The sequence below is a fragment of the Halichoeres trimaculatus genome, unplaced genomic scaffold (assembly GCF_033239565.1).
Source record: "Halichoeres trimaculatus isolate MK-OKI-2021-1 unplaced genomic scaffold, fHalTri1.1 fHalTri1_scaffold_16, whole genome shotgun sequence".
NCBI lineage: Eukaryota > Metazoa > Chordata > Actinopteri > Labriformes > Labridae > Halichoeres > Halichoeres trimaculatus.
This window is the reverse complement of record NW_027437194.1, coordinates 11,858,610-11,881,123: the sequence shown is the minus strand read 5'-3', so window position 1 is coordinate 11,881,123 and position 22,514 is coordinate 11,858,610. Positions and strand designations below refer to the sequence as shown.

General features: G+C 39.4%; 2 protein-coding genes across 7 annotated transcripts in view; both read left to right on the top strand.

The window, feature by feature from the left end:
• cacna1bb (calcium channel, voltage-dependent, N type, alpha 1B subunit, b) overlaps positions 1–3,204 on the top strand; it is a 165,399-nt gene extending 162,195 nt beyond the window's left edge. For all 6 annotated transcript variants that reach the window (XM_074690293.1, XM_074690294.1, XM_074690288.1 and 3 more), the window contains one exon: positions 72–3,204. In XM_074690293.1, coding sequence (XP_074546394.1) covers positions 72–641 — 570 coding nt within the window. In that variant the 3' untranslated portion in view covers positions 642–3,204. The remainder of the gene's footprint in view (positions 1–71) is intronic.
• Positions 3,205–4,269: 1,065 nt separating this feature from the next.
• LOC141805772 (uncharacterized) overlaps positions 4,270–22,514 on the top strand; it is an 85,931-nt gene continuing 67,686 nt past the window's right edge. The window contains exon 1 of the mRNA XM_074690961.1: positions 4,270–4,921. Coding sequence (XP_074547062.1) covers positions 4,798–4,921 — 124 coding nt within the window. The 5' untranslated portion in view covers positions 4,270–4,797. The remainder of the gene's footprint in view (positions 4,922–22,514) is intronic.

The window sequence follows — 22,514 nt, the reverse complement described above, 5'->3', positions numbered from 1 at the left end:
ATCCATAAGTTAAAAAAAAGCAGACATACCCACACTTCTTGTGCTTTATATCTGTGTATTTCTTTCCCCAGCATGGTAGCACTATGGGTAAATCTGGCCCTGTAATGCTCCCCTCTGGTTCAAGCACTCCGGGCCGCAGTCGCAGGCAGCTCCCTCAGACACCCCTCACTCCTCGTCCTGCAGTGGCCTACAAGACTGCCAACTCTTCACCTCTCCCATCTGGTGCCAGCACGGCAACAACAGGGCATCAGACTCGCTTCACTCGTGGTCTGTCAGAGCACGAACGCCTATTTGGGGCCCTCGAAGAGACTCTGTTACCGATCACTCGCATCGGATCGGACCCTGATTTGAACAGGCAGCGGCAGGTTGCTTCCCAACAGGCTCCCAGTGAAGATACAGAGGACTTCCAGGACACTGTGAGCAGCCTTGGAGGAGGACGCTCTGCCAGAACCACTTCTTCCACGACAGCCTCAGCCTCACAAGGGACTTCAGCTACTCCTGTTACAGTGCCTGCTATGCAGGGTCGGGCAGGACCTGTGCCCAATGGATACCACTTCACCCTTGGGGTCAACTCGGCATCTGGGCCTGCAGGCCGAGGAAAAGGAAGTCTCAGGGAGAGGGATGAAGATGACTGGTGCTAACGTGGCATTAAGCTGTTAGCTGTGGATGTGAAGATTATCAGAGTGACAGAGTGGGCTTGACGGGTCAAATGAGCAGACACGGAAACCTGAGGATTTACTCAGAATGAAGAAAGAAATGGAGAAAAAGCCAGAGGAAGTGCTGTATAAGGGGGTCCAATATCATTCCAGATTTGTTGTCTTACTCTTCATTTTTATACAACAAACTCTGTGAGGAAAACAAAACTACTGATGACTTTTTCTACCCCCTTTACTTGCACTGAAATTATAGCACAAGTGAAGACCCTTACGTAATTTGCCTTTGCCAGTAAAACGGTGTCAAAGCATTAGTCAAAAGCCAAAACCTCTCAAGTGAAACTATGAGCTGTGTTTGAGACGGATCTGAACGCCTCACTCCTGGTATAACTAAGGCTGCTCATAGCACTACTTAGATTTTCAGATGTTTCATCGTGTTTATGTTGTCCATCTCAACTTGATCAAACTGATGTTGTCACCAAACTTTGTTCCTGTCTTTTAATTTCTTCTCAACTGCTGATTTTCAAGATTATCACCAAGGTCATAGGAAACATTAGGAAAACACATCTTCTGCGATGACACAGTGGGTGATGTGACAAAATTTGAACACTGGGTGAAAGAAAAGAAGTTGAAGGTTGAGTTTTTTAAGATGCAGGCATTATTTTGCCACATGTAAATCTCCAGAGTGCAGAAAAAGGACTACATATCTCGTCTGACATTATGTGGTTGAATACTAAGTGCCTCGTTTTCCAAGTTGTATCCAGTCAGACGGGCTTGAAAATAGAGTGAAGGATGTTAGTGTATAAAAGTATAGAGAACAAAATTTGGATCTGTTAAAATGAACAGAATGCAAAAAACAAACAAATGAAAAAAAAACACATTTTTGTATTAACCTGTGTTGTAGGTAAGTCAGGACTGCAGATCCAAAGTAAGCAATGTAGTGCATGCAGGGTCTTGAACTTGTCAAAAACTTGTGTCTGTATCTTTGCCTAAGGATGTGTGGTTACATTTTGCCTTTCTCTTTCAAATATACTGCCAGTTGATGGTAGAATCGGTCTGTGAGTGCAGCAAAGTGCCATTTTTTTATTCTTATCAACAAAATGATCCATATTCAGAATCATTTGCCTCCTCAAGCAAAGAGTATATATCTCATCTCTGCCATATTTGCCCGTATTTCATGGGTTTTCATATCTCCTTCCTCTGAGAGCAGTATTGTGCGGAGGTTAGTCGATGAGGTCTGACGTGTACGACAAAGAGTTGTGTTGTTGCTGCAGACTGTTGACTCAAAGTAGGGCTATGCAACAAGACGACACTTCATCTGCCCTGTAGCTTTACCCTCTGGAATCTCCAGGTTCAGGCTTTATTGTGACTGCGACCAAATTTTACATTTAATGTACGACAAGTTGTAAATTGTAAATGTATGATATGATGTACAGTAAACTGACACCTCACACTGAGGCACATAATGTTATCAAAGCTGATATTTGTGAACCACAGGGCATTTTTAAAAGTCGCCAAGTTGACTGCATGACGCCTACCCCGATAGAAACATCCAGAATATAAAACTGTGCTTTCAGACTTGGGTCGAGTTTTGTTTTTGAATGACTTTAATGGTCATAAGGCTCACTTATAAAACCACGACTAACATTTTTAAATTGTCCTAGGCAAAACCATCCATGTTTTTTTTAGTAGATTTCGATAAATTCTTTCAAAAATCAGTCAAAAATATAAGTGAGGGTTGGTCTGCCTGCTTTTTATTCACATCCCCCCATAAGATCAATAGATCTGGCTTCTTGGTTTCAAGTCTCTTGGTTCTGTCGGCTTAACTCTCAGAAAAGCTTATGACCAAGAAAGTTATTTGCAAATACAAGTTGATCTAATTCCAATTATTTCATTGTGCTTCAATCTTTACACCTGTTTTCTCATATTTGTGCCGTCTACAGTATCTGGTGTAGAGGAGATATTTTGACTCTTATCATGTGGGTCAAAAATGCATATTATTATTTAACACATCCTAGTTCTGTGTTACTGTTTTCTGTCTGTCAATCTTTCTTTGAGTTGCCAAGTTGAAGCAGAGATTTGTGTTAAATTCCATGGTATATTTTCACAAAGATCCTTCTATTTCAGACCTCCAATGAGCCCACACTGAACAGGGAGCCATTTTTTCTTTTATAGTTTGACTCTAACTGTGCCCTCTGAACATGTCCTGTTTGCATGAAATGAAATGTGCATGTGTGGGGGTTTAAAAAAACAAACAAAAAACAACTGTTCGACTTCATTCATTCCATGATTTGTACGATTTGTTTCCTGGTTGTATTTTCTGATTATCTAAAGAACAAATTGTATCTGTTTCAGGTATTGAAGAGAAAAAAAAATCAAGCTTGAAAAACATTTTATCACAAAACCACCAAAATGGAGCCAAAACTCTTTCTTCGAAAAGAGGTCCCGGAGTGGTTGAATCCTTCGCTGCCTGATCAGTGACTTGACTGTCTCTCCAATAGTCACTTGGGCTGTACCTACAGATTTTGTATCATTATGAGTCCTTAAATAAAAAGGTATGGTTATGAAATTAACAGATGCAGATCCATGAAGATTACATTGTTGGTACATTTGGATTATGCTTTGGGGTTTTTTGAGTTCAATCTTGAATTTCTCTTTCTGTAGTCCTGAAATCTAGTTGGGTTAAATGAGGAATAATTAATTATTTAAACAGGCTGCTTTAATATGAGAGGGGGAACATGTACAGTAAGTTAGTTATAGACATTTCATCTTTAACTGTAGGTCAGTTACTATTTAGAATCAGAATCAAGTTTTATTGCCAAGTACACAAGGAATCTGTCTTGGTGTGTTGGTGCTAAGAATTAACAAGAAAATAATAAAAATGCAAGATAGAATATAGAAAAAATTAAAGATATAAGATATACAAATGTACACAAATATATATAGAGATAATAATGATAATGATAAAAAAATATTAATAATAATAATTACAGAAAAAAAAATTATAATGAGAAAGAGAAACAGAAGATACAGTGCAACTGGAGCTGTGCAGTTTGATGTACATTTTAACAGCAAAGCTAAGGAATCTGAAATTAAAGAGGAATAATGCCGATTTAACAACAGCTAGTTAGAAAGTGGAACATTTTCTATTTTACATTTCTCTGGAGAAGCTTTGTCATGTAAAGAAAAAACAACAACAACAACACTGTAATTATGCCAGTACGGGCACAATATTTCATTTGAAAAACACAGAGAGGCATTTAAAGGAAGGGTCTGAAGTACAACAAAGGAGCCCATGAGGGAACAGTGGACTCATATTAATCATCTGTTGGGAAACATGACTTTAAATGGAGCGCAATACTGTGGATGCTTTCATGGATCAGCAGTTGATCAACTAGTTCACATTTTAGTTAGTTTAACTGTAATTACAATATCAAAAGGTAATTTAATGTTTCTGTGCAATAAATGGAGGAATAAATCTTTCAAGTGGAGAAGAAAGAGGCACAGAACAGCACAGTACAGTAGAATGGGCTTGTGCAACATGGTAATCTATTGAGGTATGCAAACTCCAACAGTATGCACTACTTATGATTGGTACTTAACCTATGTCATAAGTTTGAGGGCTTTTTAAAACTGTGAACTTTATTATGAGCTTCCACATTAGTCTTTGGGCTAAAGTATGTAGCTGTCTACTCAAACAAGCACAGTGAAGACAGGTCAAAATATGCCTGAAAGACGAAGAAAATGGATCAATCTTTCGAATTAAACTGAAAAATGTGAAAATTACTTACAGACATGCCATAAAACAGAATGGGCGGAGGCCCTGTGAGATTTTAATTGGTTCACATTAGGAAAAGAGGGGCGGAGCCTCTGTTGGCTCGTAGGGCGCCTTGGTGACGTGATGCAGCCTCAGGAGAGGCGTCTGGTGCATGAGTGAGAGGAGGAGGAAAGGTGGAAAGGATGAAAAGTTATTTGATGTTCAGTTTGAAAAGTAAAGTGCAGTCAATCCATGGTCCTCAATTTGATTTATTTTGAATCAGAAACACTTCAGAGTTGTGTTTAGTTCAGACAGCAGCACATTTTGGCTGCATTTTTGTTTGCATGCCGTCAAAGGACAACACAGGTAATTTACTAGTCCGGAAAAATGTTGTACTTGCTGTTTAAATGGACGGTTCTTCTTCTCGGGTTTTCAACCTCGAGCAACGCTTCACCTGACGACGCTACGGAGGATTTTGGAGAAGAGTCCGGCTCCGGGATGCTGCTGTCAGGTAAAAGTGAGACACCTGTGCAGACATGGCTGAGTGAAATCCGCAGCATGCTTGTTTATCCTGGGAATTTTAGTTGGTCAGGCAGAAAAATGACTCAAATAATGCTTGCTAGCTTAAGCTCAGGACAGATAAGCTTGGAAGTGCCATCTCTCCAAGTGTGTCTTGTACTTGGGGAGGCTCAATAACAATAAACAGTTATTTTTAATGTTAACGTATTTTACTTTGGTTTGATATCAGTCAATTAACTATTTTTATCCACACAAACCCTCAAATCATGCGTTTTTATTTTTCAAACTCGCAATTTCCTTATTATCCTAGTATTTCCAGATTCTTGTGTTCATTAATTTCAAATGAGTATCACCTGTTTCATCTTTTCAACAACCAATCACTGCACTGCGCTGACGCACGTGTCAGATTCTCTCAGCTGTAGCTTATTACATCATTTGTTCAGATCAGTTTGTGTCCAGCTGACACTTCTCCACTTTTCAACAGCCTCTCCTGCAGCACTCAGCAGCTTCAGTCCAACACTGATGCTTAAGTATCTCTGCATTTACATCCTATAACTAAAACCACTTGTAGACTGAGTGAAAAACTTTGTTTGGCAAGCTGGGAAGACTTGATCCCCACCACAAGGAAACAATAAGACTTGAGCTAGTTGCACTGCATGCCAATCGGATTTGATGGCTTTTTCCCTTTAATTACTTTAACAACTTCTCCAAGTGTAAAAACACTAATTAGGAACAGGTTTTAGAGCATGTTTGTAATTCTAATTAACAGCCTGCTGAAGTTCTTTCAACATCACTAAGTCTCCTTGAAATGATCATTAATGAAAAACCAAAATCTGAGGTGTTTCATTTACGTGCAGCTCATGCTGTTAAATGCTTCAAGAAATTTACAACCTTAAGCTTTAATTTCTGTTGCTTTCCTCTTTAAATCAATGTGTTAACTACCAATTTACTTGTCAAAATCACTGTCATTACAAAAGCCATCAAATCTAGTAAGTCAAACTTTCTGCATCACGTCCCTTACGTCATCTCCAACAATGACTTCTGCTTGAAAAGAGCTCAGGAAATTTTGATTATTTCCTTACAAAATATCTTTAGCTTGCAGGAAACGCAATGTGAAAGCTGAACAGACACTTGTTCTAGTTATCAGATTTTATTCAGTGGTCTTATTCTGTGGGTTACAGCTTGGTTTCTCCAGGGTTCTGTCAGTTATCTCATCATGCTGTTCAGTGTATAGAAATCCTTTATTTTATGAGCTGTGTTGAAGCAGCCGCACCGGCTTTGCATGCTCTCAGTTTACCTTGCAGTTTTAGAGCTCTGTTGGGTTTTATAAACCCATCCGTGACTAGTTGAAATTGATCTTGAAATGGAGCTTTGCCAGGTGCCTGAGTGTGTTGTGTTTAGACTCCACAGCATCACACAGTTTGTTTTCCAGATGGGTTTTTATCATATGTCTTACTTCTATCCTCTGTGTTGGAGCCAAACAGAGATGTCTGATAGGGGGGCACTGGGTACGTTTGGATTGGACGGCTGAGGAGACGAATACGTCCAGTTGTCTGTTGATTGAACACAGCCTGAATGTTTTCATTGTGTGAGTAAGTCTTGGGGGCCTTGTGCAAACTTTCAATGTATATCACAGAATAGGCTCAGAGTTATGCAACACTGTAATAATCTTGCGTTTATTGATATTTTCATATCTTTACCATATCTTGAACCTGGATCCTTTCAAGGTGCTGTGCACACTGAGGAATTTGTGATTTCTGCAGGTTTTCACAGTTTAAAGAATGCCACAGAGAGGACATGTTCTCAGGATTTTCTCAGTCAGCAATAAAAACCAAAAACATCACTTTACAGATGCTTAGTGTCAGTTGGGCCCTTTGAATGTAACCAATAGTCCAGACAGACTATAAACTGCAGACGTGCATAACCTTTCAGAAAAAAAAGGCACAAGGCTAAACTTTTGGCTTCAGAGAAAAAGAGGCAGTTACTGGGGGAAAAGTTATTTTCTGATGAAGCCATCACACAGCCACAACATCAAATCTGGTGAAATCATGTAAAACTGCATAATGTAGTTTACCTGAGAAAAGCAAACAACCAGTGCCCCCTGCCGTCGACAGCAAAGTAATCTCAGAGTCAAGTTACTACCATGAATATGAAAGAAAAGGGAATATTCCACTGGTTGTAAACATTTTAATGTGTTGAATTCATAAAAAGAAGTGTATTCAAGTAGTTCAAGTAGTCATCTCAAGTGCGAAGTTTAATGATCTTGTTGAAAAAACAAATTTTAAAAAGAGCTTCTTGTTCTCTCTTTAGCTCTTGGACTTGAATCATCCATCCTGTAAACTACATATATATATTCTCGAAAAAGGAAGCCTCAAACTCTGAATTCTCTGATTTTAGAATCAGATGTTTGAGTTTATCTTATTCCATTCACCTGTCCCTCCTTTCTTTCTCTGAAGTCAGTCGTGGTTGGATGTGTTACATGACTCAGTCAGGGTTAGCTGACTGTAGCCCCTGACACTGTGAGGAGATGGGTATCGCTGTTTCACAGTATGCAGACCAGCTGTAACCTGTAACAGGCATTCTGTGATGTTTTAAAAAAAATGTGTGGCTGTGTCTGAGTGTATCTATGCTTCTCAACATCAACTGTCCACTCATTTTACTGCAAACCCAGCAGTTTCTAAGAAGTGGAAATTACTGCCAAACCCTATTGACCTCCAGTGTCAGAGTGTAAGTGCAGCCTCTTTATGTGTCTCAAGCACTTTGGAAGGTTAAAAAGGAAACTTGTCACATGCAAACATGTTTGCAACCATAGATAAACCTAATTTTGTTCTGTTTTTTAAGTAAATTTTATCTGACTTACCACAGAAGGTAGTGGGAAATCTACCTGCATGATCGAGGTGAAACAGTTGATATTTTGATCAAGAACAAACTTTTTTTTTTTTTTTCACTTAGAGCCCCTCAGAGTTCCCCCCAAAAAATAAAAAGCTTTGCTTTCTACGTGGTCCACAGAGGATATATTCTTGTTCACATCCTATCTTATTTATTTACCATCACTTCCTTTGGAATAGATAGTTTCAGAAAGTATGGATCCTTAAAACTTTAGTCACACACATAACCTCTTACACCATCCTCAAAGTGCACTTGTTTTGGAAGCCCTTTGACCTTTCTCCAGTGTTTGTTGTGATTATTTCCCGTTGAGGTCCCGGCTCCACCTTGAAAATAATTTCCCATCTTTTCTCATTTCTATGAAAAGCTAGAAAAAATCAAGCTTGATTGAATCCAGTCTAACTTTGTGTTTATGGCCTACGAAGATGAATTCTCAAATATCATAATCCTTATGTATTTCATTTCTCTGTGATCAATGTAATCACTCCACATTTTCCATTTCCAGATAATGCAGCATCAAATGGGCAATTTTTTTTAAATTTTCCATCTCCTAATTTCTGCTCCCTGGAGGATTAACTTTGATATTTCTGAACATTGCAGCCAAAAAAAAATATTATCAATGCCCAATGGGATTTTACTTTTCTGTCCATGTTTGTTGGATCTAGAAGGAATTTCAGTGTCTAATGGGCTAATAAGATGGAGATGAATAGCTTTTCAATGATATAAGTCCATCAGGGTTTCACTTTTCTGTAAGTCTAAGTTCAAAACAAAACAAAACTAAACAAAACACAAGTATCAATTTATTTTTTTTTTACTCCATGGGAGCTACAATACACCACCATGTCCTGGAGTTAAACAAGATGAAAAGGACAGTGTCAGCAGTGTCACTGACACACTCATGCTCCTCCAGCAGGTTGAGTTCCTGATGTCATTGCTAATATAATGCCAGATCCACAAACAGGCATCTGTATCCAATGAAGCTCAGGCCTTAGAGCTTGGTGAACCTGAATCTGGAGTCCATTAGCCAGCTTTAACCAGACAGAGGCCGACATGCTGTGACATGCGTGGTGTAACATTCCCTAGAATACACACAGGGTCATCGGTCTGGTTCTGGGTGTGGAGTGGGTTACAGCTTGTGGTTAGCTCTGTGTGAACAAAAGCGAGTGGAGAGGGCTAGGTGCAAACCACATGTTGGGCCAGAACCTCCTTCCCTTTCTATAATCTCTTTTCAAGTGAACTGGATCCAGATGGAAGATACGGAGAGATGATACTGTTCAGACCAAGTTCCTCAGATGTTTGGCATTACAGTAGAATAAAAGAAAGAGCTTTATGTATAATTTTTTTACATTTAAAAGCATTACCTCAGTTACCACTTTGGAGTGTCGCTTCTCATGTGTCTTTAATCACTAGGTCACCACAAAAAGCCTGCAGACACGTTACAGCGCAGAACACAGAGACACAGATTTATGTGGAAAGACAAATTTCAGGATCTGGTTACTTTGTCCTAAACTATGTTGTTTATAGTTTTAGTACAATACAAGTGTTGACACACACTTTTGAGCCCATTCTCTTTGCAGACTGTAAATCTCTGTGCTGCCTTGGGATGTAAAAACCTGATGAGTGGTAGTGAAAATAATGTGCACCTGGTATCGCAGGTGTCTGAATGTTGTTGATTTTTACATCAGCTGCAGAGGTGTTATGATCTGAGAGTTTTGTTAACCGTTTTGGAGCATGAACCTGGTGAAACACACTGTTTTAATTCTTACCCTATGGTGTGTTTGTGACTGTAAAAAAGCGTAAAAGTCTAAGATCGTAATAACTGTAGCCTCTGCAAAGAATGATGGTGCTTCTGCCTCTTATTGTGTCTGTCTGCTTTTAGAGGCTGGGCAGGAACCTGGAAGGACAGTCTTCTGTGAAAATGAGTGCCCTTAGCTCTGAAATAAAAAATGATGCACAAGCAAGGCTAGCCAGGCAGCTGCTAAATCCTGCAGAGCAAAAGAACCCAGCACGTTTATGAGCTTATTTTTCAAAAGAGTAGCATATTGTGCACATTATTTTGATTTTATTGGTGTAATTAGATGCAATGTTAAAATAAAAGTACACATAGAGCCACTTTGTGCTGCTATTGTTGCAACTCTATTGCTATGCTAAGTTTGTTTTAACGGTCCGTTGTGTGTTGTTTTGTAATAAACCATTTATCAAGGTGGAAACTTTCCCGCTGCCATCAGCCAAAAGTTCATTTGAGGGTTCAGTAACAGCACTTGGCATGAGTTTGGCTCTGTGTCTTCAGCCCTGGCAGGCGTGCAGACCAAAATCTGGTGCAGATTGGTGTCTAATAGCAGTGTCTGACTTTATTTGGCAACCATTTATCCCATGGGACACATAAAAACTATCACATTAATGTAATTCATCATGAAAGAAGTCATGGTAGAGCCAGGGGGGCAGTTTTTACGGCTGCAGCTGTGACATGTGTAACTGCCTTAATATGCTTGTGTTCCACAAAATAGATGCCAGGTGATGCAATGTTGTTTTAACAGCAAGACACGCTTAATTCTCATCCTTTCCACACATTCTTCTGTTTTACCTCACAGAACAAGAGCTTTTATTTTTTCAGTGTACTAGAATTGAGTAGAATTTTACGGTGGTTAAGTTACATATGACCTTCACACTGAAATCCTAATTCATCACAGACATACTGCTCTTTTGACCTTTACTCATGTTTCTGAACTCTGCTTGGTAAGAGCAGTAATGGCACTTGAAAGGGTCATTTCCCAACGTGGAGGTGTTTCCAGTCCATCAGCTGATTAGTGTGTGAAACCTTCAATGTTGAACTGGTTCAGAAAATGCTATTTTTTGACATACCAAATCTTGGGTCTTTATTTGATCTGAGTCATAATCATCACAACTTGGGATGGGTACCAAACTGAATTCTGTCTGTAGTACTGAGTAATCGATTCACATAAAATCAAACAGTTACATGTTCAGTACCTAAACGTATCCTTATGACTGTTAGGGAATGGAAGAGTAGGCAATTTTCCAACTGGACATAAACACAGCAAGTTTTTGTATTGAGACATAAATTTGTCAAGTTGAAAAATAAAAAGATTTTTATTATAAAATAAGTCAGTATTTATCACCACATAAACACACATAAAAGTACTGAAAATTGGTACTGTTTAGTACTGATTGCCAGGTACGGGGCATCAGTACCGTATCACTTCAAATGTGATCCCTAATCACAACTAATAGAAATCAATCTGTACAATAATTTTCATCTACCAAAATGGATCTTTCTACAATATTCGAATTTCACCTGTATGAGGAGTTTGTGCAGCCCACATGGTCGTATAGGTACAGGTTGGTGAAACAATAAAAACAACACACAAAGAGAGGAAAGAAACAGAAGGTTTCCAAAACAAAAAAAAGTGTCAGACTAAAAATAAATACAATTTTAAATCTCAGACCTAGCGTCAACCTGAGAAATGTCATATTCCTCAAGCATTTTATTAAGCTTCTTCTAAGTCACAGGACAAGGCTTGCATGCTTATTAACTCGGCTCAGTCTTATCTCCGTGTGAGGTTGATGTGTGTTTTGTACTGTCTCCCAGACAAATTGATGTAATAAATTAAATGAAATGGCAACACCTTGAAGTTATGTCCCTGTGGCATTCCAATAACTTCAGTGCAATTACTGTTGGAAAACCTTCCTGGTTGAAACCCGGTCTCTGAAAAGAATGAACTCCTAAACTTGCCAGTTGAAATGAATAGGTCTAAAGTTAATAGAATAGTGTCGTAGCTGGGATGAATAGCCCTTGACATGTTCATAAACGTCCTCCATGGTGAGGAACGTGCTGATGCTTATCTTTATTGGTTTGGCTGAACTTGACTGATGCAGGTCCTGAGGTGACAGTTCTGTTATGACTAACAGAAATGGAGCAGATCAGATGTAGGACAGCCAGAGGGAGAGCCTTGAAATTAGTTTTGTTTTCTTACTTTTTCCTTTTTGCTCTTTTGTGGGTGAACTGAGCCCTCACCTTCAAACCCTGATCAGTTGCTGTCTGATAGGACCCATTGAACCTGTTAAGCTTTTGTTTACTGTGAAGTGATTGATTTGTTTTAAAATCTCAGCTCTGTATGGTTTCCCTCTGTCACTGCTCCCTTGTCTGTACAGACTGCTCAGGATTTGACAGCCCCAGGAGACAGGTTTCTGATAACTAAAGGCAGGATATTTTACTTTACTCCTAGCTTGCATGGCACTGTGCCACTCTGATCAACACAAGTTTTTTTTTTTTAATTTGTGCATATATATTTGAAATTGTGTTGGTCTTTAGCCACACTTGGCATTTCTAGGTTAAAAGTAGGCCTGTACATGAAAATGGACCAAATATTAAACATACCATAATCAATTTATTGCCAAGTTAAACTGCTTAGTACTTTATGCAAGCGCAGTTGAAGCTAAGTAGACTAGCTTAAGCTAGCACCACTACGTTCATTAAGACTTAAAACATCTTTGATAATTACCTGTCTTCTCAAACGTAGTCGCTGTTCCCTGTGACTACAACAAAGATGGCCTGTTGCAGTACCATTTTTTGGCTCTTGATTTTTATGCATGCTTCTAAAGCCAGGATCATCACATGCATGTGATGTGCTCCTCAGTTGTGGCTGTGTAGGCTCCTGCAAGGTGTGAGCATTCTTGGGTAAACGATTACATATGCAGTAACGTACCAACCTTTTACACTGACACATTGATGTGGCTCCAACTTGGCTCCTCACTGATGGAAAGCCAAACCTGTTCATAAGAAGACTGTGATTGGAACCAACCATGCACTAGTCGAGAAACAAATGATCACCAGGTTCTTTTGATAAGAAAGGGGTATATAGGAAACTTTCTGTGGTTGTGCAATCATTAGAAAATAAAAAAAAAACCCTGAATATGAATAAAAAAGTTTTCTCCTTATTTTATGTCATCCGTCTTGAACTTTTTAGAAGACATTTTTCTTTGGCAGATTTCAAAAACAAACATTTAGAAAAGTGAACTAATGTCTCCAGACACTGCAGGCAGCTTTGTCAGTATGGCTGATGTCCAACACTGTTAGTGTTTAGTAAACAAAACTTCAGTGTCTCAATGACAAAACAAAAGGAAGTTATGCCTGTCGCTAACATGAACTCATGCAGTGTCTATGTACTTAAGTGATTGCATGCAAGGTAACCAGCTAAGATGTCATCATGGTGACATCCTGTGTTACATCATTAGATGCCACCCACTGGTGTTGTTTGTTCATCCCTGGTATTTGATCTCTGCCATGAGCTCATGTAATAGATGTCCTTTGCTTTTTTCTCATTAATGTGAGTCATTACACCAGCATGCACATAATGACAGTTAAAGCCAGTCAACAGGCACAAAGCAGGTAAACACAAAGCAACTTCATTTTTCTTCCCCTCAGTCTGCACTGTCGACCAATAGCCAGGCTAAAGATGGAGGTTGACTTCCACACCTCTAACAGGATTAATCCACGTGCAAGTAAACATATTCAAAGTTTGCAAAAATCTGAAGTGCCTTCCATCTTGTCTTTCAGTATATTGAAAACATCAACATATGTTTGTCCAATTTTAGCTGGGTATGAATAATATGCCCTTTTGTCTACTTGGGGTGTGTGATACAAAAAAGTAATATCTTGTTAAATTTAGGGACTTTGCCATTAACTGACAATATTAAGCATCTCTATATGAACAGAGTGGTTGATTGTATTAAGTGAGTTCTTGCAGTCACTAAATGGGTTTTGATTGTTTTTTTTGTGCAAAATGAGCGACATGTTTCATATCATAGTTTCTCACACTGTTACTCACAGTAATTTAGATAGTATATGAAATTATTTTTACTGCACGTTTACCATCCTGAGAGCTTTGGAGACATCTCTGTCACAGACCAAGACCTATTTACATGTCTAGTCATTAATGATGAAAATGGACTGGACAGGCGGGAACGGCAGGGTTACCCCACCTGTTAGGCTGTTTTAAAGATGGCTGACGCTGTGCTCATATGTTACCGTTTAAGATGAAACATGCAGAGAAAATGGATATTTGGGAACAAATGAATTCAGTGAGTAAGATAAACAGCTAATTTAGATTCAGGGGACATGGAGCCGGCATGCTCAATTTAAATTTGTCGAATTTTCCCCTGATAAATAATAATAATAATAATAATACATTTTATTTATAAAGGCGCTTTTCACAATACTCAAAGACGCTTTACAGTGGATAAAACAGCATATAAAACAACACACAATATTAAAACATGAATGAAAAGAAACCAAGTGGATTTAAAAGACAATCAGACATTAAAAGCTATTTTAAAAAGGTGGGTTTTTGTTAGTGTTTTGAAGGAGGGAAGGTCGGGACAGATGCGGATATGAAGTGGTAGGGCATTCCAGAGAGTGGAAAGTACATCTTCCTCAGTCTTGTGGGGCAATTAGTTCACTGACCAATTTTTGGTAGTCATGCGTGCAGCTAACGTGCATTTGGTTCTGGTCTGCTTATTGAACTGATACCCCTTAAGTCTCACTACATGTACCCTGAAATATTACACTCTCCCTTTTTATTTGATTATAAATAAATGACTGTACCCCTGAAAATGATGCTCTCCTGGAGGTCTAAGATATCCATTGCATATCATCATATATTTTAATCTTTTTTTTTTTTTCGGCCACAGTTTCCTCTTCAGTACAGTAAGTATAAGCTGGGTCCCATGATCTCTCTGTGTTCTCATTTGGACTGATTAGGTGAGAGTGATGTCATCTTCTGCGGATAGTGTTGTAGACAGATGTGAAGAGAAAACCACCGGTACTTGCGCTGCTGGCGCCCTTACAGACAGACATACGCCTGTCAGGATGTCTTAGTGCGGTTGTCATTACGATGTTGCAGGACTGGGAATTGGCACAGATTACGTTTTTGTCAGCCTATAGAGAGCAGGTCAGTCTGGGGACAGCGTGTACGTGAGAAGCTATTTCCCAGCATTCATGTCTGTGTCAGAACAACAGCCAAGTACACGCCACACTGATCCAAGCCCATCAACCTGGAAAACAAGCATCTCCAGCAGGCTGAAACGGTGTGGCAAATCCGACAGCAATAAAAAAACAACACATAAATGACAAACTCAGATGTCTTCACTACTTCACTATCATAACAAAGAGGATGACAGAAAGAGGAATGAGCTTCTCTTTGGGATGTTATGCTTTCACCATCACTCTGTCACCTGTGAAGCTGTTCTGTGATTAATTTCCTTTTGATTAATCTCCCCCGTACTAATGTGACTTCTCAGTCAGTCTTAACGTTCCTGGAGCCCTGAAGAGTAACTAGCTCAGCTGAACTTGACTCTCAGTCAATGGCCCTGTGTTGTGTGGATCCTGACCCTGACTCTTATAAAACTTTTTACAAGAGTTTTTACAAGCACTTTAATGACTTTGTCAATAACTGTGGTGTTTTCTTACCCCGTCCACTGTGGTCTGCGTCATCATGGTGACCTTAACAAGACAGGCCAGTGGTTATGAGGGCAGTGGAGACTTGAGGTCTTGAGATCTCACTTGACAAAAGGCTGGCGAATCTTACAGAAAAGTGACTTTGAGTACAGTGGTCAAAACAGTACATTGTGATACAATACAGTTCGTTGTTAAGGTCAGCAGTTAAAGCTTTTTCATTATCAGTTAATCTTTTAATCCCTTTATCTACAGACATGAAAGAACAAAAAGCGGCACACTGTTGGATTGGTTCATAATTTAAATGTCTGAAGGTCTTTGGGGTGAGGACTTAAAGTCTTTTCATCAAACTATTTTAGTAATTAAGGGAACTCAAGTGATTAAAAAGTAAAGGGATCAAAGTTGTGATTTCCCCTAATGTTCAAAAGTTTGTATTAAAAAAGCTGAATCTCAAAATGTCAAAAAGTTAAAACTGTCGATCTTCAATCAAATAACTGCTTTTAATCAAGGATGCAGGTTCTCCCAACAGTGCAGATTTTACTGATGAAAAACAACCGGTAAAAATTTATTTCGTACAAAAATTCAACATAATCAGCCCCAGTAGGCTGTGGAATACAATCTACAGTGACATTTAAAGAATGGGAAATGGCGTCACCTGTGTGGCTGTTTGTCACTTTTTTGGGAAGGAAGATAACACATGTCAACTTGCGAAACTTACTAAATGTACTCTGGAGAGTGCTGAAGTACCAATTTGAGAAATACAGAAAGTTTACCCACCCAAAGCCAAAACCATCAATGACGAATCTCTGAATTTACAGCTTTTGATGATTCAGCCTTTCCTGAGATCAGGATTTCATCAGCTAATGGGATATTTTGAGCTTTATCCCAAAACCCGTCAGCTTTGCAGATGTAACTTGACTGTTCTCTATTCTCTATCTCTACACACATTCACAGTTGCATTCAACGTAACACATTTATATTGAAATTAATGAGTTTGCACACAGAGCCAAGTGGCTGGATGAGGACTTAACCAGGGCAGAGACATCAATGAATGCACAGTAGAGCCACACTTTGACTTTTAAAAACATCCATCCATCCATTCATCTTCCACCGCTTATCTGGGTCTGGGTCACAGGGGTGGGCCACTTGGCTGCACCTAGAAACCCTGTCCAACCCTGGCTCGGCAAGAGTTTGACTTACTGCTGGCAATATGAACCAAACTTTTGCACCAAAAAGGTTCTTTTAACAAAGGTACTTCCAATTAGTAATGGTAAGCCTTGAATATTAGCAGCAACTATCATTGAAGTAGGAGGAGTTGGAGGCCTGTCAACTGTATATTAATTCATTCTGTGGAGAGTTTGTAGCTGATGTTGATGTTTCCTGTGAATGTAGTGTGGCCCCTTAGCTTGGAAATGTTTTCTTCCTGTATTTTAATCATCGCTTGGTTGGCACTGGGAGCTGTTGGTTTGCCTTTGTTCCAGCACACACCTTGTTTTACCTCTTGTGTTTCCCCTGTAGTAGCGATGTGTCCTTCCTTCAGTGCTCCAGCAGGCTCATTATTTGACTAACCAACTCCCTCAGCCATCCAAAATCCCCTTCTCTGCTTTCCTCATTTCATGTAAAGCGCTCAGCTACAGGCTGTCCTGGCCTCCCTGCCCTCTGCAACTTTGTTTTTTTCTAACTGGTATGTAAGGCACATGTAGCACAGAGGCTTTCTCCCTCCATCTGTTTGCATGTTCGGCTGACACATTCCTCATCTGGCTGTCTGGTTCATGGAATTGAAATACAAAAGGTCTGTTTCAGCATGGAGATGAAGAAACTCTTGGTGTGTTAAAGCACGTGTAACCACCAAAAATGCCATATAGTTCTACATTTTTGTTGTTCTGAAGCTACAGTCTTAAAATAAATCATAACATGTATCTGGCCTGACGTGGTTAAAAAACTTCATGTTGCTCGTAGGAAACAGTCCACTGGATTACCACAGGTGCTGTTTATGTATCTGGTCAGAGTCCAGCTTTGGGGACTGACTGTGTGCAACATCGACTTTTCCAGATGTATCTGGAGCTCATCTGCTCAGGCCCTTTCACCTTTTTCATCTGTTTTGCAGCCCCCAAAGGTGGGGTCCTGCATGGATCCTGTCCCATAGCTGGATGTGCATTGTTCCTGTGTGTCTGCTTGGTGAGAAATGAAACGTCTCTCATGCAGAGCCAACTGTCAGATTTACATCTGTGAAAACATACAGCTTATTTGTTTTAGTTAGAATGTGTGGACCCACGAAACATGTTCGCAGAGACTTAGAGACACATGTCTGACTGGACTGATGTCTAGCTGAAGCTAACAACTTGGAAATGATACTTATGATACGGCAAAAACTTTAAAAAAAGAAAGCAACGTTGATCAGTAACAGATTTTTTTTTTCATTTTCCATGTGACTGATAAAAAAACAGTATATTTTGCTTGATCTTTTAATTTTCCGGCACATTTTGATGAATTTCATTTTTTCTTTTTGAAGGAGACAGTTTCTCTTCCTTTTTTTTGGAGGTTTAACAAATGAACATATTCCTCTGTTTTCTTTTGCTTTTTTTTTTTTTTACTGGAAATTCAAAGCTGCAGAAGAGACTGTAGTAATAACACCAAAATGACGTCTCAACATACAATTCTTTTACAGGACGTTTCTTACATTATATGAAAACAATACACAGAACTGGACTGAAAAGTGAAAGTATACCTGTCATGCTGTAATAGATCAACCTATCAAGAAAGGTTTTTCAATTAAAATCCTCTCAGCTCGTCTGTTTACCCACACTTCCATTGACCTTAACCTCAGAGACCTGAGGGGGGCAGTGTGTCAAAGAGGGGAACAGACTTGTGATGGATGATCCGGAGTCCCCCCACGTTAGACTGACCCTCTGCCCTTCTGCCAAGGATTAAAGATGAGAAGCTAACATTACCCTGCCAAAACTTTCTAATTTGCCTGTTTTAAGTCTCAAGTTCAGCGTCTATTAGTGCAACAAAGAGAAGGGAAAATGAAGATTTATATTTACCATCAGTGATGCCCACAGGCTGCATAGTTTGATGTTCAGAATACCTCTGGGCTCGGCAGGGCCATAACCATATCATTAGTGCTATTCGCTCTTGCAAAACAGCAGGGAATGTGACCTGAGGGCATGTTCGTCACTCCATCCACTTCCTTTGGTGTTCTCTGATGAGTTTCTCAGTCTTGAAGCAGACCAAGGCAAGTGTTGACTGGTGTTCTTCCATCTTTCTTTGCCCTAAAAGAAAATTGTCCCAAGGCCTTGCATGCTTTGTCTTGGAGAGTCTGTTGGAAAGCTTTATCAAATTCCCAGTCAATTTAGTAAAATGGATGGAGTCTTATTAAAGTTTATCACTTCACACAACTGGATTTAAATTTACTGTAATGTTTTTAACTTTAAGCTTATGCTTCTGGATATTTCGTGACCATTCTTGAAGAAAAGCTTTTTAATCTATCTGCTTGATGATGAAAACTCCAACTTCAAAATGTCAACATTGGTCTTCAGCTGTACTTCTGCTGAACTGAGACATTCATACAGGTGTTTGAGGCCCAGTGATGGAATTGGTCCACTCTTTATAGATCCTTAGTTTCACTTTTTTCTCTTTTTCTGCTTTTCTCTTACAGCCACATTTTGGGGAATTCTCCCAAGTTTCTATGGCACAACGACACTATTCAGTTTGGCACACCACACAATTATAGGAGTGCTTCAAAATATAAGAAAATACAAACCAAATCTGACTGTTTTGAGGCAAAGTTTCAGTTTTAGTTGTTCTCCTTTTGACAAAAGTTGAGGTGAGTTTCTCTGGGAAACCATTTCCTGATAGTTTTTAGTTTCAAAGAAGTATGCTCTGCTGTTATATGAGGACTCCTTATGGAGGTTTTACAAGAAAATGTGTCATATTGTGATGTATTACTCAGGTTGAACCCAAGAGCACTTACAAGAGTCAAACTTAACCAGTAGAGACAGAGGTTGATGTAAGGCTGTAAAACCAGCCTATTTCACAGAATTTTAGAGCCTAAACTGCACCTGGGTAGTAACATTGACTATTAAAACTTATGAGTCCAGCACAATGTCTTTTTTTAGATGTTTTGTCATTTAATATGTGAGCCTGAACGAGTAATGTCCCTATAACCTTTGACTACCACACAGGGACTCTTGCTCTTTATTCCACCGTAATGTTGACTTCTTCCGCTGATGACTGGCTCCACTGTTCTTAAGACCCTCTTGGAAAGGATTACTACATCAATTAAGTGATTGAAAACCAGCGCAGGAAGTTTTTATGCTCCTCTCAACCCTCCAGGACTGAGTGATTAGTAGCTGTGGATAACCATTGCGAACACATGAAGGAAGAGGAGCAGTCCTGTGGTTGCAATGGACAATCCTGGAAGGGGAAACCCTACTTTAAGATTTATAGCACCTCAAAAAAAACAAAGAAGATGTAGGAATGTACCATGAAATACATGCATGTTTTATGAGTGGGCGCAGGCTAGTGTAAAAGCACACCTAATGAGAATTTACTCTTCCCAGATTTTACTCTTCTTACATGCTGCATCTCTGGTTTCAATTTATGATCAGATTCCTGTTCTTCTAACTTTACCTGCACCACATCATTCTTCCTCGACACACTGTATTGCACTGTAATCCCTGATCAAGACGGCATGTACTTCCTGATTTTTCAGATGAGGAAATGTTAAAGGCACGGGTTATTATCGTCTGTGCTCTGAGCTGAGCTTTGTAACACATAAACTTACAGCCGTTATTCCCATTCTGTCCCCTTAAATCCCTCTTGCTAACAAGCCGTCTTTCACACCAGCACAGGTTTAACATAAGCTCAAGGATATCCTCAGGACGGGGCACCGCTTGAAACAGTAACCTAATACCTGTTCTCTCTCTGCTCTCTAATAGTCATCGTAAAGACAGGAGTCTGAGATTGAATTGGCAGATGGCGTTTCCATTGGGTTTTTGCATTTGGGGAGCATTTCACAAACTGCAGTTACTTAACCTTACATGGTTGAAGCTATGCTCATCATTAAAGCTTTGATTCTGGGCGACTGATTGAGATGTTTAGAAACACAGAGTTTCTTCTTTCCTGTCTTCACCTCAGCTTTCCCTCTCTCATTTCCTGCTTTTTGTCATTCAGCTTCCCCCTCATTTTCACCAGAGCAGGTGGAAGGCTTTAATCTTCTTCACATTGGGCCCACTTCCCTCTGGCATAGCAGAGCTCTGTGATTGTACCAGAACAGTAACGGACCTATCTATTGGTCTGTCTCAGACTATTAGAGTAATGTGATCCTTCTGCAGGACGGCGTGGCGGCCGGCTCCACTCGTCCTGATTACAGCTGCTGGAGGTCCGCCAAAGCAGGAGGCAGTGGTGTGCAGGCAGGAATGTCTTATCACTCCCTGTGGTCATCACTTCCATTATGAACCAGTCTCTAGGACACAGACATAGTTTCTTTCAGCTAAATTTATAAAATCTCACAGAGACACAAAAAAATTGATAAAGGTCAGTGTTTGAAGTTGTTTGGCTGTTGATTTGGTTGCCTATTTACACATCAGGCACTCAGGAAGTCATGCACCATTAACTTTAAGTCATGTCTTTGTACAACATACTGAATGTAGCCTCTAGTTTGGTCTCCAACTTTTGATAAAACAGACTCCTCTGTAAAGTTGCTGTATCATTAAAGTTCAATGCTGCTGAGTTATCTTAGATTTTAGTGTGTTTACAGAAAACAGATGTATGAAAACTTTGGAGTTGACAGTCAGCTCATAATTCACTATGATTTTTTGTTTAAGGCACTTCTTTTACAAAACACGCATGTAAATAAAATTGTGTCTCCTAAGCAATCATTTACAATTTTCTAGATTTCTTTTCACTGTCTGTGTTTTTAATTGCAATACTTCAGATAAATTGAACGGGACTTTGAACAACGCCCTTGATGGACATACTTTTGTTAAGTATTAAGTTTAATAGCCTGAAAAATCTTCACTTTAATGTAAAACAGGCTGTATAAACACCTGACTGGTGGTGCAGTTTAGGTAAAACATCAGTCCAACTCTTCACCTGTGCCCTTTTAACCCTTTCTGCACCTACACAGTACTGTAAACACTTACAAACTGAAGTTCCTCCATCCCCTCTTGAGGTTTGTCATGGTGCACACTGAGTAAAGATCTATAAACTGTAGAAACGTGCCTGTCTGTGTTTGAAGAGGAAGCAGGCCCCACAGGTTGGCTCACAAAGTCAGCGTGCTGTAAAGACGCTGTGGTCAAAAACTGGAGGACATGCAGTGTTTGTGTCCTGTATCATTGACCCTCAGTGACCCCTGCATGCCATGTTTGACCCTCAGCGACTCACACAGCTGCCCGAGCACCTTAACTGTTCCACTAAAGGTCCCCAGATAATCAGTTCTCTGTAATGGGATCCTCATTCTTTTTTTTTCTTGTAGCTTTCTTTCTTATGTTTTTTTTTTTTTTTAACATGTCTCCTTGTAGTTCAGTGTTGCTGTTCTTATTCCTGTATATCATCCATCTCTTCCATTCAACCTCCAGCTGAGTTTTCTGCAGCTTTAACCTATGTGTCAGTCTTTACGTCTGGTAAACCTCTTCAATAGTCTAGATCCAATGTCCCATAATTGGGGAATCAGGTACCACTTCTTGCTCATTGTTTTTTTCAACCCACTCTCAAAATTTTTAGGGATGGTCATTCTTTTGATGCAGGGCAATGCAATTTATTAAGATCTAGAAATAATTCAATCAAGCTAGTGGGGTTTTGAAAACATTACAAACTAGGGATGTTCGATACCACTTTTTTCAGTCCGATACAAGTACTCCCTCTTGAGTACTCACCGATACCGATGCTACTAGTACTTTTGATACATAAAATTTCAAGTAGCAGTGACAGATCATTTTGAACAAAGACAGCACAGTCACTCTGCCATTAAGTTCAAATAAAAAACACAACTCTCTCTGAGTTTTGAGGGTTTTTTTAAGATATTAAAAATATACATAAAAAGTGCACAATAAAACTAACAACTGTCAGAGTTTAAGTTTTTTTTTTATTAAAGTAAACTGAACTGCAAAATAAAAAAGTTTAACAGTTAACTCTCCCTAGTTCATTCATATTGGCTGAACAGGACCTGGCGCACATTTACCGTGGTGTTAAATTGCAGCTAGTGGCGAGGAGGACTTGCTTAATG